This window comes from Denticeps clupeoides, chromosome 20 (genome assembly GCF_900700375.1).
Source record: "Denticeps clupeoides chromosome 20, fDenClu1.1, whole genome shotgun sequence".
NCBI classification, from domain to species: Eukaryota; Metazoa; Chordata; class Actinopteri; order Clupeiformes; family Denticipitidae; genus Denticeps; species Denticeps clupeoides.
In genome coordinates, this window is record NC_041726.1 from 9,131,237 (window position 1) to 9,151,198 (window position 19,962).

The window sequence follows — 19,962 nt, forward strand, 5'->3', positions numbered from 1 at the left end:
AGACACCAGACATAAAAAGTAGTAAAATGTAAACACTTCCCCCAATGACCTCGAAATGACCCATCATTGAGGGAAACTTTAAAAAAAAAGTTTAATTGTTCACTTTTTATCCTGCTTTTTTTCGTTTCTTTGGAATGGGGTGTCATGGCCACAAAGAAAGAGCTGATGATGATTGGATGGATCGTAATACCATGTGCCATGTTTTGATCGGCGGCAGTGACTGAGGCGATGGGAGAAACTTAAAGCTCTTTAAAAAATATTATTCTAAGCATCAAAGTAAAGTTTGCAAAAACTCTGTGTTCCATGTGTCAGGGAAGAAACATCCTTCAGGCTATGGTTGATGACTTTAATACAGATAAAGAAATTGCTTACTAGTATATTTGGATTCCCCCCCTCCCCAAAACAACAAATAAAAGCGTGAGTAAAGGAATAGGCCTTTTTTGTGTACAGGAGTGTTGAAATGCATGTCCTAATCCAGGGATTCCAGGCATTACATTTGCCTGATGCAATCAGAACTCCTCAGGAAGTTTAAATCCGTCAACCAAAGCAGCTTTTAATACGTTTGATCGCTTGATCTCCCATTTTATTGAGAGTGCTGATATTGGGTTTTTGGGACACCGAAAACACTCGTACTGCTGCTGGGGGTGCAGGAAACAGGCTGGGCTGGGAATGTGTCAAATGGAAATGTCTTTTTCTGGCCTCCATCACTGTCTTGAACAGTAAAGATCTGTAACGTGAGCCGTGAGACTTGTGTACATTTTGTAAACTGAAGTTGGAGTTTGGGGGTGGGGGTGGGGAGCTGAGCACCAAAAAAAATCTCTTTTTGTCTCGGCTCTTTGTGTTTGTTTTTCTGCTCAGCCCGCTTGGTCTAAATTCCCTTCCAGTCCGTCACATTTGGCTCTCAGTCCTAATCAACCAGAAACCCCTCCTCCCTTTGTCCTGCACTCACACACACACGCTCAGTTTGTCTTGTGAAATGCACACAAGGTCAGTGTTTGGTGTTTTCCTACCGAAAGTGAGAGTGCTACGCTCATTCATTCAGTTTTGTTGGTGTGGAAAAGGATGAGAGAACTTGCGGGTTACTGTCCACATTCCTGCAGTCCATTGCGTGTCCTTGGGGGTCAAAGGTCATCAATGGGGGCCGCCGCCGGCGTGACTCCACCCTGACAGCTACTCCTCAGCAGTCCACCTGACATAAGCACTGTTTATTAAACACGGAACCCGGGCGTGACCTTCTCTAATCCTGCACCATAACAACATCAGACGGAACCAGAAGGCGGTTTGTATGGAAGAAGGCGCCCGTCCGCTCGACTCTTCAATAGTGAGCTAGGAACTGATGTTAGGTATTGTGCGGTTCTGTTGAGTGTGTAATGGGACAGCATGATTATTGGTCAACGCTGGACACTGGAGGTAGTCAGGGCCTTCTAGGGCCTCTCCTATCAGGAAAAGAAGAAAACACTCGGCCATAACTCGAGCCCGGTCTCTCTGTTCTTTGTCGCTCTTTGTCTGTTTTCAGCTGTGGATCCGCTGTGTGAAGTGAAATTATCATAACAAGGTCATAAAGTCCCCACCCACGGAAGGCAGCTACGCTCTACGATGGCAGCGGGAACTTTAGAACTGTACGTGGGCCTGGAAAACCAGAAAAAAGAGGCCACGATGTCATCAGTGACACGACCCAGGAGTCCCGGACCAGAGAGAATCTGATTTATTTACCACTGAATTCCCCCAGTGAGCACACACACAACCGCAGAGCTTTCATTGCTGAGAATTCTGTTGAATTCAGCAGAACCTCTCCCACACACCGACCCCAGCAGCACGTCATTCAAAGCCAAAGTCACACACTGCAACAAACACACTGACCTGAGCGCATGATGTAAAGTAACTTACGCACACACATATACACACACACACACACACACACACACACACACATCCAGACATTACAAACAAACCACAACTTCTTCCGTCTGGCAGCGAAGAGAGAAAGTCCCCGGCGATGCTGTGGCCAGATGAGTAACGTCACCATATTGGTGAGCAGGGGTTAGCTCGGGGGTCAGCACAGGGGTCAGCGGGTTGACGTTACTCGCTCAGGTGAGCCTATTTTCAGCAAGGCCGCCCCAGGCTCAGCTCTATCGAGCCACAACCACGGAAAAGGACAGAGTGTCTCCTCCTTGTCTCTGAAGCGCCGAAGAGGTGGGAGGCTGCATGATGGCTTTTACCCTCACACGGAGCTACAAGAAACTTCTCCCGAACCCACTACCTTAGTGCGACCAAAGACGCCCGGCCCTCGCTGACAAACACCATGATTAGTGGTCGTCCCTCCCCGGCCTGGTTACCATGCAGGAAATGTGCAGCTCTGCGATGGGGGAGTCTCGCGTTTGGCTCCTTCCTTGCGACACTGAGGCAAGGCGAGGCCTATTCTGCATGTGTGGGATTAAGTTGCATGTGGTTGGACCGCGTCCGCCTGAGACCTCGTACACAGCAAAATCAGGAACTCGGCCGTGTCTTTCCCATCGAAAAATACCCGTCTGCTGACTCAGCAGCCTGGTGGTGGAGACTTCGCTTCTCAGACGTCAACAAAATAAAAAAAAAAAAAAAACAAGGTTACGCCACGTGCTGAACTGAACGCAATGGAAGAAAAGTCTTCGCTTGCTCAGTGAAGTTTTGACTATTAGGGTGTTAGTAGTCTTGTGGGTAACAGACTCGCCTTTGGTTCAAGGTTCAAACCCCACTTACTACCATTGTGTCCCTGAGCAAGACACTTAACCCTGAGCATCTTCAGGGGGACTGTGCTGATTGTAAGGCGCTCTGGATAAGGGTGTCTGATAAAAAGGGCGTCTGATAACTCCATTACACTCCAGCACTTTCACTTTCAGTCACTCTGTACTCTTTGCACAAAATCTCTGCTCATTTTACTCTTTTTTTTGTTGCTTTTTTTAATCTTATACATTGACTTTCACTCATTTGCACACCTTCACCCTACCTGCTACACATATTTTATATTAATGACGTGAAAGTGTAATATTTGGTTATGTTAGCAATATTTGCATTTTGTTTTTCCTTGTATACTTGCAACATTTCCAATACTGTGGTCTGTAGCAGTCGCTAAAAGCATTTCACTGCATATCATACCGTGTATGTATGTGACAAATAAAATTTGAATGCTGTAAATTTAAATGTTTCTCCTGCTGCCTCTAGATGGCATCGTCTGCACATCTGCAGGCCTCAAGGACACAGAAGTATCTACTTCTTTTTTCAACATAATCACATACCAGGGTGCTTGAATTAAAGTGCCTGACCTACATGGTGGTGTATGTAGTGGGCATGGTCACGTTTGTGTACAAGTGGTATTAGGAGTGTAGAGAATGGAGGAGAAAGGGAACTGCACTACACCTGGGGGTGTCATGAATGAACAGGGAGGGGTTTAAATTATCCAGAATGAGGAAGTAGGGGGTGTGAGAGCTGTCAATCATTCCTACAGGCTCCTCCAATTTTTGAAATCATAAAGTTCAACTTCTGGGTGATAATTATACCCCAAGTAAAAATTCTGGGTGGGTAGTTAGTTCCTCCTCTCCAACATAGTGATAACCAGCAAGCAGATGTTTAACACCTGTTAAATTATAATCTGATGAGGAAATTAAAATTGTTAGTTTTCCCCCTGAGGAATTGCCAACTTGTCATGGTCAGGAGGGTTTGTCCTCTGTTGCCACCATGAGGCCCTTTCAGATATCCGTGTGCCCCCTCATACACTGCTCAAAAAATAAAGGGAACACAAAAATAAGACATCCTAGATCTGAATGAATGAAATATTCTTATTAAATACTTTGTTCTTTACATAATTGAATGTGTTGACAACAAAATCAAACAAAAATTGTCAATGGAAATCCAATTTATCAACCCATGGAGGTCTGGATTTGGAGTCACACTCAAAAATAAAGTGGAAAAAAACTCTACAGGTTGATTCAACTTTGATGTAATGTCCTTAAAACAAAGTCAAAATATGAGTGTGGCCTCCACGTGCGTGTATGACCTCCATACAATGTCTTGGCATGCTCCTGATGAGGTGGCGGTTGGTCCTCAGAGGGATCTCCTCCCAAAACTGGACTAAAGCATCCGACAACTTGCATGGACAGTGTGAGGTTCAACGTGGTGTTTGTGGATGAAGCGAGACATGATGTCCCAGATGTGCTCAATTGGATTCAGGTCTGTCAGGTCTGTGAACCTGCTTTCATCTGTAAAGAGCACAGGCTGCCAGTGGAGAAATTATCAATCTTGGTGTTCTCTGGAAAATGGCAAACGTGCTGCACGATGTTGTGTGTTGCACAAAGGCGGATGTAGTGGTCCTGCTGCTGGGACGCTGGCCTCCTATGGGCTCCTCCACGTCTCCTGATGTATTGGCCTGTCTCCTGGTAATGGCTCCATGCTCTGGTACAGCTTGCATTGATGTGCCATCCTACATTTTCATTTACAGCATTTATCAGACGCCCTTATCCAGAGCGACTTACAAATAGTTACCTGGAGCAATTTATGGTTAAGTATTGATTTGAATTTAGAAAAATAAATGTAAGAACATACTTTTCCCTGCTCACTATTCCTGATTCAGTAATATCAGATAATCAGATATCAGAACACGTCTGCCAGTGAGTGCAATAACGTGAGAAAAAGCAGGATTTTGAAAGTTCAGGGATGAAGTTACCAGAAGCTGTGGAGCTTCACTGTTTCAAAAACAAAAGGAGGGAAATTAAAGGGAATGAAATAAGAAAATAGAAAACAGGAAATTTAAGTTCATGTTGATAAAAAAATGCTTTTCAAAAATGTGCGTTTGACTTTTGTAGGCCTCTCTGGGTTCATAAAAACCTCTATATAAATAAAAAGCATAATTATTATTATTTAATTCAGTGGATGCCTAAAATGCAGCAGCGCTCTCATGTGGCAGAACAAGTGCACCTGCTGGAGGAGATGCAGAGAAAACACAAAAATGAAGATTAAATACAGACTTGATACATAAATCTATAAATGATAAAATAAAAAATAAAGATACATTTTTCATGAAAGTGAGCTTAGCACAACGCAGCACACATTACATTTTAGAACTGATCAGAGAGCAGAGAGGGTTTGGGATAATTTATTTATTCCTTTCATGTATTTTGCTGACCAACAGGACAAGGTCTCCTCCTGAATTTGGTATTGGAGATTCCGGGTGCTGCTCCATGAGCCTGGAACTGCAACAAACAAGGACAGTAAACCCTACAGCCAATGATCATTCGTTATCTACATTCTATTCACAATACTGAAACTCGATAGGGACACTAATGTTGGTACTGTATAGTATTTTCGATAATACAGGGGGAGAAAAAAAAGGAACTTTTAAAATATTAATTGTAAACATTATCTTATTACAGCAAAAAAGCTCTGCTCGCTTCTCATGCTGCAGAAGTGAAAAATATATCTGGAAACAAAAACAAACAACAGAACAACCTCACATTTATTAATAACATTAATAACAGTTTCATCTTAGGTTAAACTTGATTAATCATTTACAAATTCCTGAAGATGTTAAAATCATTACATTTGAAAAGCTGAATGAAATTTTTTTTTAAATGATTAAATTCTAAGATTTGTAGAATCTTTGAACAGCAGGTTCACTTAAATTCAGCATTAGATTAATAATACTGAGAATTCATTAACTAATTCTTTAACAAAGTAATTATTCAAAGTAATTGGGTCTGTCAGGAAGACAGACCATTTATTATTGTGCTATGAATGGCAAAAAAGAACATGTCTTACGTTAAAGACCGCCACGCGAAGACCGTCAAACGTAAAGAAACAACGGATTTGTAAAATAAAACTTCTTTGAAGTGATACTGCAGTACCACAGTAAAGAAGCCCCATTTTACAAATCCCATGCCCGCAGCTGTGACCAATGCCTGGACAGACCCATCAAAATTTCCCCTGGAATTTTGGCTTCTAGTTATGATAGTTGTTTGGTGGTGACGGACTAGTGGACTAAAAACTAGTGGATAATTTTTGATTGAACATTAACATGAAAAGTCCTGAACAAATTCCTGAAGAGGTTCAAATCATAAAATTAGAAAAAAGTTTATTACATTCAACTCTCAGAGATACATCTAGTTGCAGAGTCTCTGAGAGCAGGTTCACTTACATTCAGCATTAGACTAATTTACTGAGAATTCTTTATTTATTTTATCTTTAAGTTTTAAAGCATTCAAAATAATTATAATAATTGTTTGGTGGTGATGGACTAGTGGATTAAAACACTCTCTCTATAAATATATCTGAGGATGCATGGGTTCGAATCCAGTCCCCACCACCAAGCAAAGAGGTTAAAATGGCAAAGACTGGCATGGCACTGTGGTAACTCCCAGCAATGCTAGATCATCTGCTGTAAAATCTCGCTTGTGTTTTTTGATGATTCTGGTCACCCCGCCAATAAAACACTTGTCTAAGTTTCAAGATCTTTTGGTTTTAAGTCTGTGCAGGGTTTATGTTGATGGATCATCTTGCAAAAAAAAAAGCACCTGTAATTTTTGATTGAACATCAACATGAAAAGTCCTGAACAAATTCCTGAAGAGGTTCAAATCATAAAATTTGAAAAAAGTTTATTACATTCATCTCTCAGAGATAAAGCTACTTGCAGAGTCTCTGAGCAGCAGGTTCACTTACATTAAGCATTAGACTCATTTACTGAGAATTCTTTAACTTTTTATTCAACATTTAAAGAATTCAAAACAATCACTTAAATTGTTTGGTGGTGACGGACTAGTGGATTAAAACACTCTCTCTATAAATATATCTGAGGATGCATGGGTTCAAATCCGGTCCCCACCACCAAACAAAGAGGTTAAAACAGCAAAGACTGGCATGGCACTGTGGTAACTCCCAGCAATGCTAGATCATCTCCTGTAAAATCTCACTTGTGTTTTTTGATGATTCAGATCACACCCCAAATAAAACGCTTGTCTAAGTTAAAAGATTTTTTGGTTTTAAGTCTGTGCAGGGTTTATGTAGATGGATCACCTTGCTAAAAAAAAACACCTGTAATTTTTGATTGAACATTAACATGAAAAGTCCTGAACAAATTCCTGAAGAGGTTCAAATCATAAAATTAGAAAAAAGTTTATTACAATCAACTCTCAGAGATAAATCTACTTGCAGAGTCTCTGAGAGCAGGTTCACTTACATTCAGCATTAGACTAATTTACTGAGAATTCTTTATTTATTTTATCTTTAAGTTTTAAAGCATTCAAAATAATTATAATAATTGTTTGGTGGTGATGGGCTAGTGGATTAAAACACTCTCTCTATAAATATATCTGAGGATGCATGGGTTCGAATCCAGTCCCCACCACCAAGCAAAGAGGTTAAAACGGCAAAGACTGGCATGGCACTCTGGTAACTCCCAGCAATGCTAGATCATCTGCTGTAAAATCTCGCTTGTGTTTTTTGATGATTCTGGTCACCCCGCCAATAAAACACTTGTCTAAGTTACAAGATCTTTTGGTTTTAAGTCTGTGCAGGGTTTATGTTGATGGATCATCTTGCAAAAAAAAAAGCACCTGTAATTTTTGATTGAACATCAACATGAAAAGTCCTGAACAAATTCCTGAAGAGGTTCAAATCATAAAATTTGAAAAAAGTTTATTACATTCATCTCTCAGAGATAAAGCTACTTGCAGAGTCTCTGAGCAGCAGGTTCACTTACATTAAGCATTAGACTCATTTACTGAGAATTCTTTAACTTTTTATTCAACATGTAAAGAATTCAAAACAATCACTTAAATTGTTTGGTGGTGACGGACTAGTGGATTAAAACACTCTCTCTATAAATATATCTGAGGATGCATGGGTTCAAATCCGGTCCCCACCACCAAACAAAGAGGTTAAAACAGCAAAGACTGGCATGGCACTGTGGTAACTCCCAGCAATGCTAGATCATCTCCTGTAAAATCTCACTTGTGTTTTTTGATGATTCAGATCACACCCCAAATAAAACGCTTGTCTAAGTTAAAAGATTTTTTGGTTTTAAGTCTGTGCAGGGTTTATGTAGATGGATCACCTTGCAAAAAAAAATCACAATAATTTTTGATTGAACATTAACATGAAAAGTCCTGAACAAATTCCTGAAGAGGTTCAAACCATAAAATTTGAAAAAAGTTTATTACATTCAACTCTCAGAGATAAACCTACTTGCAGAGGCTCTGAGAGCAGGTTCACTTACATTCAGCATTAGACTCATTTACTGAGAATTCTTTAACTACTTTTTTAACTTTTAAAGCATTCAAAGTAATTATGATCATTGCTTGGTGATGACGGTCTAGTGGATTAAAACTCTCTCTCTATAAATATATCTGAGGATGCATGGGTTCAAATCTGGTCCCCACCACCAAACAAAGAGGTTAAAACGGCAAAGACTGGCATGGCACTGTGGTAACTCCTGGCAATGCTAGATCATCTCCTGTAAAATCTCGCTTGTGTTTTTTGATGATCCTGGTTACACCGCAAATAAAGCGCTTGTCTAAGTTACAAGATTTTTGGTTTTAAGTCTGTGCAGGGTTTGTGGAGATGGATAATCTTGCAAAAAAAAAAAAAACACCTGTAATTTTTGATTGAACATTAACATGAAAAGTCCTGAACAAATTCCTGAAGAGGTTCAAATCATAAAATTAGAAAAAAGTTTATTACAATCAACTCTCAGAGATAAATCTACTTGCAGAGTCTCTGAGAGCAGGTTCACTTACATTCAGCATTAGACTCAATTACTGAGAATTCTTTATTTATTTCTTTAACTTTTAAAGCATTCAAAATAATTATAATAATTGTTTGGTGGTGATGGGCTAGTGGATTAAAACACTCTCTCTATAAATATATCTGAGGATGCATGGGTTCGAATCCAGTCCCCACCACCAAACAAAGAGGTTAAAACAGCAAAGACTGGCATGGCACTGTGGTAACTCCCAGCAATGCTAGATCATCTCCTGTAAAATCTCACTTGTGTTTTTCAAGGGGAACATAAGACACAGACATCATTCATCATCATCATCATTGGACAGGAGACATGGAGAGTTCAGGTTTGTTCCTGTTCTTGAGATGATTCGAACTTACAAAGTCAGGTGATGAGATTGAAGAAAAGATTGACAAAGATGGATCTCCCTTGACCAAACACAAGTTTCTCCATGTTCACATGTCTTTTTGGTGTGGTCTATGTCTGCTTTGTCGACAATGTGTGATCTGTGTACCCTCTGTCCAGTCTGACCCTGCTCTGTTTTTAAGTTTAAACTGCTGGAAACCAGCGCCGCTCATGGCAGCAGAGCAGACATGAAGGTTAAAAAGAGGTCCTCCTAAAAGCAATCCGATTCCTCAAACAGACTTTTTAAAAACTCCGACACCGCACCCCCTACAGGCCGCCAGTGTGGCTGTAATTTAGAAGTCAGAAGCCAAGGTGGTTAATAGTTCCTCTGAAAACCCTGTGAGTCTGCTGATTCCACCATGCAGTGGAACATGATTCATGGTAGGGTAGAGTTGGTGGTGGAAATTTGTCTAGTGTATAGAGTCTATGAGTGTAATTCCTTTTGCTTGATAAGAAGACATTATGGGTGTGTCGCCTAGTGAGTAAAATACACACCTAAGATTCAGAAGACCAGAAGTGCCAGGTTCAACCCCACTTAACTACCATCGTGTCCCTGAGCAAGACGCTTAACACTGAGTGTCTCCCGGGGGGGACTGTCCCTCTCACTGCTGATTGTGAGGCGCTCTGGATAAGGGCGTCTTGTAAATGCTGTAAATGTAACTGTTTCTCCTGCTGCCTCTAGATGGCGTCATCTGCACATCGGCATGCCTCAAGGACACAGTGGTATTATGAGTGTAGAGAACGGAGGGAAACGGAGGAGATGGATGCTGCGCTACACCTGGTTGTGTCACGTATGAACAGGAAGGGGCTTAAATCATCCAGAATGTCAATCAGGCCTACAGGCTCCTCAACTTTTTGAAATCATAAAGTTCAACTTCTGGATGATAATTTTACCCCAAGCAAAAGTTCTGGGTTTGTAGTTAGTTCCTCCTCTCCAACATAGTGATAACCAGCAAGCATCTCCTTCCTGTTCCTGTTCATTTCTGTGAATCCGCTGAGCCTCGGATTGCTCACGGCGCGCCATTGAATACACATTTGTGGTGTGGACATCGCGAGAGAAAGGGAGCGCTTTAAAAAAAATGGATCCTGGAAGATCTCGGATCCCACAGGTGGAACAGAGGAGATTCGGGTGCCAGGTTATTCTGGGTTCCAGGTTATTCCCTTTAGTGTACGAACGCTGCTGTTTCCCCCCTAAAAGCCGCCGTGAGAACCGTCCGTCCCACAGAACTGCTGTCCATTTAATGAAGTCTTCTGAGCGCCGGCCAACACAGAGGGTGTTTGTCATTGTAGAGGGTGCAGGAGGAAGCAGGAGTGTGTGTGTGTGTGTGTGTGTTTAAGTAACAGCAATGATTCATTGTTATAAGGATGCTGCTTCATTGCAAATGATGAAATGGTTTCGGAATGATTGTTAATTACGAAAACATTATTTAGTGCAGAATGGAGACTCATTTTCCAGGTAGGTACAAAATGTAGTCCTGAATTATAAGTAAACTAAAGCAAAGTGGTCTGAATTGTGGTCAAACCATTTTAAATCCTTAATTACATTTCAACCTGGAATTCCCAACAGGCAACAGGCTATCAACAGCCCCGACATGACGTTGATCTGAAAAGTCACTGAGAAAGAGATCCTGGGTTAAAGAGAGGTTGGACTTCTATAATAAAGTCGCCAACACTTTCTTCAGAATTTTAGATCAGTAGGTACAGTCCTTCTCCACTGTGAAAACACTTTCAAACCTGACATGGGTTCCTGGGTCTGAAAACATCCTGCCGTGTTAAGCGAAAGTCACAGTTAACAAATTTGACAAAACACATAAAAAAAAAAAGAAGTGAAAATAGAATCTACAGAAACCACTTGGCCGAGTCATTAATTTTTCATTGGTCTGGCACGCTTTGGCCAAATGTCCAGGTTGCTCAGTTGCTGAGCCAAGTACTGCCAGCATTCCAATGACAAATATTTGTAAACCATGAGGTTTTCATAATGGCTTGATCAAGAAAAGCATTTTTAGTAGCAACATCATGGGCTGGATAATTCTGTATTGGATGAGAAGGGTCTGGATGGTCATTGCATCAACTGTAAGACCTTCTTGGAGACTGAACCATCAAAGATCAAAGATTCTAAAGAATGAATTGCATTATGAGTGAGAGCATCATGGCTTGGTCTGGCAAATGCTTCAGGCCATTATGGGTTGGTCAGGTTTTCCACCTTCATGAATCAGACCATAAATGCTGCTGAGGGAGTCGTACCATCATAGATATAGGGCTAGCATGGGTTTGCCTTGGAAGATTAACCATGATGGTTTGGGCTGATTTCGAACCACCATCTTTGATCATCTTTGCTTGGGAGCATAGTTTGGGTTTGTTAGTACAATTTGCCTGAGACATGAAAGAAGGAAACTTCTGCTAAAAACCCAAACAGTTGGTGCTTCCTGGAAGAAACCCTACATTCCCTTGCTAATCTAACCTATTGACAAGATTTTTTCAAACCCATTGATCTGATAGTAGAGCCAAAGCGCCGCTGCTGCTTCACTCCACTGTCAATTGATTCTATTATAGGCCCGGAAAACCACCATGTGTTTGATGTAAGAAGAATCTTGTGGAATAACAGATAGGAACAAGTTCTTCTCGTCCAGAGGCGCAGACTATTACAGCCGATTGCCGCCACCCACTCCTTTCTGCTGAAATCAGGCCTGACCCGGACACTTCACAGCTGAGGGCCGCGCAGCAAGGTGCTTTCAGGGTCCAAATTACAGGACCACAGTACTGTTGCAGAGCCTGGAATCGATGGCGAATCTGTTGCCCGTCGCTTGTGTCGCTTGTCCCTGTGGTACCGCTAATGGCGTGTCGTCCATCAATAGTCTCTATGAAGCTATTGATGGCTTTTGTTTCAATAGATCTACTCACCCACTGGCCACTTTACTCGAGACCCACACCCTCATGTCCCCTCTTCCCAACCCTGAAAAGAGATATAAATTCTGCCAGTTCTGTAAGGAATGCTTTTACAAGCACTCGCGCGATTATTAATAACCTGCACTTGAGAGCTGAATCTCCAGTTTTGCGTCCCCCAGGAAGCCCTCCACCCAGATGACTGCTGTTGGCAGGGGTTGGGGTGGGGGCTCCAGATTGGCGGATCCGAGCCAAATCCCGGCCTGGGGCGCTTTCCTGGCGGCCCGGCTCTGATGAGCAGGCACTGTGAAAACACTCGGGCTCGTTTTCTGCTGATCAGAGCCGGACGTTTATGCCGGTGCTGCCGATCGAGCGGGGACGGGCGGGCATGGCCCCCTCTGCCCTCGAGCCGAAATAAACACCGCATGCATTCGCCGTATTAAAAACAACAATAGTATAATGAGAGAGCGCGCACGCCTGAGAATTGTTTATGGGTTAAGGGGAGGTAGTACCGATCGTGGAGAATCGTTAAGCAACAGGTCAGAGGTCAAAGGCCAGCACTGTTCGGATCATTAGGTTCTGCGGCATCAGTACGGATGAAACTGTGGTGTGTCTGTCACGTCACCCAGCGTCGCCGTGTCTGCAGGACAGCAGCAACCTTTTTGTCACGTCTCTGGTGACAAGGTCGTCCTCCGCCGCAGTCAGCAAGTGGTGCCGCTCAGAGTTTCTGGCCCCGGCGGCTCCATAGAACGTTCTGCTCTCACCTTCATGCACCCTGTCGTCACAGGTATCAGCATTGTGCGAGAACCCAAACCACTGAGCATGGGATTTGCGTTCATTGCCGTGACCTTTTCCGTTCGGAATCATGAGCACGTTCTATATTGAGACGATGCTCCTATCAGTGGTGTTGGGTGAGTTAAGACTATCCAGATGCTCCTGGTCATCAGCTGGTCCCAGCTTTTTCTCTGGGTTATGGCTGCAGGTTTGTGGCGCGGTGGGATGAACGGGTCGCTCTGGTGCCTGAAATCCAATTTGGTCGGGCGCGGTCGGGTGTGGGGACTGGCATGGGCTTCGATCGATTGCCTCCCCTGTAGAGATCAGAGCTGAGGACCAGCTATCGATCCCAGGCTCTGCTGCCTTCATCCTCTCAGATGCTGCCGTCTCAGGTTAAGTGACTTTCTCCCCGTCATCAAACGCAGACGGGAGCGGCAACATGACACCTTCACCCACCTCCCAGAACTACTCGCTGTCTCCAGAATCCAAGAGACAACGACCAGCATTCAGCGGTGAGGCACATCGGGCTCTTGGATTCGAGTTAATGTGACTGGTGAGCAGTTTCTGAGATTTGGAGGATTATAAAGGGGAGTATGGCAGACACTGAACATGTTCATTGGTTTGGACGATTTTTTCATAATTTTACACTTTTTGATGAATTCATCTTGCAAAAGTTGTAGGTCCGGAGTTGCACATTTACAGATGAATTGCTGATTTTCAGAGGAATTACATTTACGTTACATCTGCAATCGAAATCGGTCACAAATTGCATGGAACACCATGTGATATTAAAAGTATAAAAGCAGTCCATCTAATCCAAATTTTGTTGTTCCTTGAAATGTGACAATGACAATAAAGATTCATCTCATCTTAACTATAAACAACACACATGCTGATTCACCCGATTTCAACCACCGCGTCGCTTCGATAACCTTTACAAAACGTTGCGTGTTCCTGCGAACGGGAGACTCGTGCGATGCAGTCGATGGGAACTGGTGGGCCTACCCAGGAACAACAACGTGGATCCTGATTTATCCCCGTTCTGGGGTCAACCCACTAACACAGCTCCGGCTGCTGCGTCAGCATCATTAGTGCCCGGCGCTCTCCAGGCGGACTTCCCGAAATACGATGAGACCGAATGGCGCTCGGCCGGCCCTTCTAAACGCCCGAAGGCAACCAGACCTGGAGGGTGAAGCCGCTGACCCCGCGACGCATGCGCTTCCGATCGCTGTTCCGCAGTTTCCCCCTGAGGCCCTGCGTCCTCAATCACATCAGCTCGTTGATCTAATGCCAACTCTCAGCCAATTAAAGCACTTGACCTCTGACCTGTGAGGCAGATTGGCCAGCGTGCAGAGTGCGTGAGAGAGCTGTGGTAACGTGTTACTTCAGTCAATGCACCGGGGGGGGGCTCGGAAGGGCCGAGCGATAAATCACCGCTGTAAAACGACACATGGAGGTTAACGAGGAAAGGAAATCCGGACCCTTTTAACAGTGTGGCCGAGGGACGTGTTACAGGACTGGGGAGAGCAGACCAGTCACACCTTCACCTGAAACAGAATCCTCCTCCTGTGGCCTCCAGTCTATCGGATCACATTTGTGAAGATCCACAGATAGTACAACATCACGGCATCGCCTTACACTCTGCTGGGAGAACGTGAGCATCAGGTTCTGTGCAGGACAGCAGAAGGAGGACGGAACGAACACAGGGATTCTCCGACTTTTAACGCGCAATGGGAAAAACAGAACAGAAGTTGTTGTTTTTTTAAAACGCAAAGACAAAACGTCCCTCTGCTATAAATCAGCGAATCTGAGACAATATAACCGCTGAAGCAGCAAAGCCCGGATCCCCGAACGATAAATCCAAACGGAGAAGCGGGAAGATCTGACCCACCCCGGACGGGTCAGTGTTTGCGTGTGTGTGTGTGTGAGTGTGTGTAACTGGAGAGACGTGTCACGTGGAGCAGCGGAAAGTGTCTCGGATACGCTGCACATTCTGTAGAAGTGTGTGTGTGTGTGTGTGTGTGTGCGCGCGCGCGCGCGCGTGCCATGGAGAGCGCGCGCTAGCTTCGGCACCGTGGACAGCGGCGGCGCGCAGCGCGTCTTCGCTCCTGCAGAACTTCTCCGCTTCTCCAGGAGTTGCGCGGCGGTCGGAGGGACGTTCCGCAGCGAGGGGGGGGGGATGCGGTGAACCTCCCCCTTCTCCGCAGCCGGGAACGATGCCCGCGGCAGCATGTGCAGCAGCCGGAAGATCATCTGGAGTCTGCTGGTGCTGTCGGTGCTGGAGGTCGGGCTGGGGGTCGCCAGCGTCGCGCTGGGGGCGGTGGGCGTCAGCCGGGTCCCGGCCGGCCAGAAGACGCAGCAGGGGGACGCGTCTCCGGTGTGGAGCGGGGTGTGTGTACGTTCCTCTTATATTCCTAAGAAAGTTGACTGCCTTTTCCCAAGATCAATACTTCATTAATCGGTCTCTTAATCACCCTTCAGCACCATTTAATGGCTTTTGCGGTAATTGGCAAATAATTCATTTATCACAACGAATTCGATCAGATTTCATTTTTGCTTGTAAAGCAGAAATAAATTGTCTTCTTCTGTGTATTGTTTTGCAGTGTCTGTGTGTGTACTGATGTGATTTAGTGCAGTGTGTGTGTGTACTCACCATCGTTATTGTGCGACTAAAACACACACCCTTTCACCCCTGATGTGTGAAGATGGAGATGATTTTTCATATGGAGTGAACAACAATTAGATGGTCGGTAGGCTTCCGATTGGATGAACCTGGAGTAGGTGGAGCCCCGAGAGGCTTTCTGGAACTACAAGAGTTGTGTGTACTTGTGTGAGTGTTGTTAACCTGGTCTTCCTGCAGGATGGGCATTGTCCACCCACACTGGACACTCCTGCCTCCTTCGGTCTCATTTTTGTCAGGAGAGCCTGCAAATTTTCAAAAAACGATCTAGATGTGTAGTGTATAGAGCATACAGCAAGCAAAGTGGCATAGATGCACATGATGTAAAGCAGCTGTGAGTTGAAATACACAATTGTTCCATTCAGTGTGTAGCTAACCTGACGTCTGAACATGCCTCGAAGATAAAGTGATCCGGTTTTAATGTGAAAATCGTTGCCACTGAAGCTTTTCAGCCACTAATGAGGACTTTGTCCTGCCGTCTCTCCCAGTTCTTTGTCTGCGGACTCTGCGGGATGCTGTGTGCGAGGAAGAGGAGCGGACCAGTTGTGAGTAAAAGCAGCTTCTATAAATACAGAAGGAAATGTGTGTCACCTCCAGTACATTGGAGTTGGAGTTTTCCTGTACGCATCACAGTAAAATGAAACGAACCCATTACTCTTGAAATTGGAATTTTATTAGACCTGTCAATAGATTTTTTTTTTAATTTAGCTTGATACATGGCTAATTAGTTCAATTTAATAATGAGTAATCTTGATTAATTGCTGAAGTGATCATCTGAGGTGCTTCCCTTCCACTTTTAATGGAATGACGTCAACGCTGAATTGAATTGTTGGTATGTGGTGCTTTCAAAAATGTAAAAAAAATTTTTTTGTAGTTTTCAAGTGCAGAGCCAGTGGCAGCCAATCAAACTTAATCAAATAAAATCCAATTTGGCTGATCAGTTCATTGCAGTTACGCAGCTATGGTGTCTCAAGCCGCAAATAATGACTGGTTGCCGTCCCTGCAGGCCCGTCCACCATTAAAAGTGAAAGTGAAGGGATTGTCATTGTGAGACACTGCAGCACAGCACACGGTGACACAACGAAATGTGTCGGGGAGCAGTGTGTAGGGGCGGTAGATCAAGGGGACCTCAGTGGCACCTTGGCGGTTCGGGATTTGGACACACAACCCTCCAATTACGGGTCCATTTCCTGACCCACTAGGACACTACTGCCTAACCATGACTTTTATTTGAACACCTTACATATTTTTAAATAATCACTATATAATCAATATATATATATATATATATATGTATATATACACACACACACACACCCATATAAGCGGCTTCATTAGATGGCTACTAAGCATGAAAGAAAACCCTAAATACTGGCAGCCCTGCAAATGTTTTCTTGAACTGTAAAATAATGCAATAAAGAGTCATTATGGAATAGGTATGACCACTTTTTACTGGTAGTGTGTAAATAGTTTGATAGTAGTCAGTCTGTGTACTTATGTGTGCGCGTGTGTAATGATGGGTTAAGTAAGCGTGACTCGGTCTCCAGCACCAGGAGATTTAGAGTCTGAGTGAAGCTGATGCCGTTGTTGGTTAAGCAGCTGGAAATGGAGCAGACAGGGGGTGTTAATGGCAAATCAATAGTGAAGTGAAACCTGGCCTGAGCGCTCTCCCTGCCATCATCCCATCACATCGCATCTCTCTCTCTATCCCCCTGTTCATGGCTGTCCCCCTGCCCGTCTCTTCCCATTTGTCAGCCATCCCGTGTCTCCCCGCATTCCTCCATTCTCCCCCGGATGATTGGATTTACTCTGATGGGATCCTGCGTGTGCTCTGTGAAATTCCACCCCAGGTTTTTCGGGTCGATTCAGACTGAAGTGATCAGTGTTGTTTCTTTTGTGTAATGATTGTGGTCGGTTGCATCCCCTGTGTGACGGCGGCTTGACACTTGCCCGTCGGTGGGATTGATGCTGGACCGCCCCTGGCCGTTATTTCGGGATGGCGAGTGGGTGAATTTCAGTGGCCGGCAGGACCAGCGTGACGCAATTTGATGCTTGTGGGTGTTTGGACGAGGTGCTGGTGCCACCTTGTCCGCTTTTTTAATGGTGTGTGCAGTAAATGATGAACCTGGTCCACAGTCACTCCTGCAGAGGACAGTGTTGGTGGAAAACTCAAACCAGCGCTGGACTGACACTCTTAACATCTACACCAGTGGTGTATTCCGAACCGCCAAGGTGCCACTGTGGTCCCCTTGATCAAGGTACCCACACACTGCTCCCCGGGCGCCTGCCATGGCTGCCCACTGCTCACTGAGGCTGACTGTTATGTGCAGAGGACACATTTCATTGTGTCACCGTGTGCTCTGCTGCAGTGTTTCACAACGACAATCACTTCACACAACACCTTGCATGTAAAATAAAAAGCAACAAAACAGTGAGAACAGGAACCTAAACTCATGTGAGAATCCACCAACAGCAACATCAGATCACTTCACTGTCTGGCCCTTAGACTATATGTGCTGTTCTGATGCATGTACCTGTTTTGTGAAGCTGTGTGAATGCATCCTTGCATGCACCCTGTCACCATGACAATACTGTAAATAAGCGTGCGAAAACATGCACCGACCGAAAATATTTTTATGCAATTAGTATTCATGTATTTAAAAATGTATTGCAGCAAATCATGCATTAATTTGGGCAGCCCTATTAATTTGTTTAAAATATATATATATATACACACACACACACACACACACACACACACACACACACACACATATATATATATATATATATATATATATATATATATAAAATCTAGACTTTGCATCTAGAAACATTTGCATTTGATACATATCCATTCTAAACCTATATATATATACACACACACACACACACATATATACATATATATATATACATATACATACACACACACATATACACATATATATACATCTAGAAACATTTGCATTTGATAGATATCCATTCTAAACCTGTCCAACTAATCGATTAATTGAAATAACGCTCAGACTCAATGATTGGCTAAATAGTGACAGTTCTATCACGTAGACATACGTCCATCTATTTCTCAGACAGAAAAGTCTCGCTGAATCTCTCTGAAGAATGTGAATCTCCTCTTCTCTTGCCCCACTCAGATGATTCTGTTCTCTGCCTGCTGCATCTGCGGTCTGATCTCCGGGATCCTGAACTTCCAGTTTGTGCGGGCGCTGGTGCGGCGGCCCGGCTCGCCACGCCCGCTTCACGTGGCGGCCATGTCTCTGGCCTGCCTGGGCATCAGCAGCTGCACCCTGTCCACCTGGCTGACCTGCCGACTGGCCAGCAGTGAGCAGCAGCGCATGTTCCTGGAGCGCGAGCACTCGCTGCACCACTCGCACGAGATGGCCGAGAAGGTGAGTGAGGGGGGCCAGGATAGCTGGACACGGGCTGACCGGTAGTGGACCACGCCCTCAGCGAGAGATGCACAGAACAGTTGCAATTTCATGGGATCGATGGTGTAACTCCTGCATGTGCAGCAGCACATATGGATTAGCTTTAGAGCAGATTAACGAGCTCAGTGTCGTTAGGGATGGTGTGGTGCTGCAGTGCTGCAGCTGGTTCCGTACTCAGCTGCAGGACATTCATCACGGCAGTGGATGTTGGGACAAGGAGTCTGGGCACGGCGCTACGGCTACACTCCTGCAAAATGCAGCCAAATCAGCCGAGCCGGCAGCTTCCTGGCTGCATTTGCTCTTCTCAACCCCGTTCTGGTATTTCTCATGACCTCATGACCCCATGACCCCAACCCAGACTCTTAATAAAACCTCTAAATAGACAGAACTCACACTTTCGCCCAGGCTTAAGATGGAAAGTTGTCTTCCTTGGCGTCTTGGAGCTAGAATTTGATGTATTTTTGCTCAATCTGGCAACACTGCAGCTGCGATGGATGTGAAGGTTCTCAGCAAATCAAACAAGTTTTTTTCCTGTAACAGTCCCTCCATTTACATTGTACAGCATTTATCAGCAGTTACAGGAACAGTCCCCCTGGAGACACTCAGTGTCTTGCTCGGGGACACAATGGTTGTGAGTGAGGGTTGAACCTGGGTTTTTTGGTTCATAGGTGAGTGTGTTACCCACTAGGCTACTAAACCCTCCATGCCTAGAACTTCCTGGTCTTTGATCATTGATGGTGCCTCTGTTCCACCAGGAGGTTCTGGACAACTCCAGTAACGGGATCCCACAGATCTCCTACAGCGGGAGCATATCGCCATGACGACCTGGACCGGCTCACCTGAGAAGCACATTTTATGAGCATGAGAACCTTCTTCCTCCCTCCGTGAAGCCTGTCTGTCTGACCTCATCTCTGCTGACATGTAAACTGAATGCTTTATTTAACTGCACCGCCTAGAACGCCTGGATATGAATGAACTGTATTTTTATATAGAGGCTCGGTATGAAAATAAATAAAATGATGTACTG

General features: G+C 44.3%; 1 protein-coding gene across 2 annotated transcripts; it reads left to right on the plus strand.

The window, feature by feature from the left end:
- Window positions 1-14,957: 14,957 nt before the first annotated feature.
- On the plus strand, window positions 14,958-19,756 carry LOC114770523 (transmembrane protein 196-like). Of its 2 annotated transcripts, none has more exons than XM_028964519.1 (4): window positions 14,958-15,201; window positions 15,975-16,031; window positions 18,642-18,896; window positions 19,691-19,756. In XM_028964519.1, exons 1-4 carry the CDS (start codon window positions 15,037-15,039, stop codon window positions 19,754-19,756), a joined length of 543 nt encoding a protein of 180 aa, XP_028820352.1. In that variant the 5' UTR covers window positions 14,958-15,036. The 2 variants fall into 2 exon arrangements, with proteins under 2 accessions (XP_028820352.1, XP_028820353.1); XM_028964520.1 differs by having other exon boundaries at window positions 14,958-15,183.
- The last annotated feature ends 206 nt before the right edge of the window (window positions 19,757-19,962 follow it).

Excerpts from the sequence above, each read along its gene's own strand:
- LOC114770523 (XM_028964519.1), top strand. The coding sequence starts at position 15,037 with ATGTGCAGCAGCCGGAAGATCATCTGGAGTCTGCTGGTGCTGTCGGTG. Across the intron at positions 16,032-18,641 it reads GGAAGAGGAGCGGACCAGTT|ATGATTCTGTTCTCTGCCTG; the intron begins GTGAGTAAAAGC and ends TGCCCCACTCAG. Across the intron at positions 18,897-19,690 it reads CGCACGAGATGGCCGAGAAG|GAGGTTCTGGACAACTCCAG; the intron begins GTGAGTGAGGGG and ends CTGTTCCACCAG.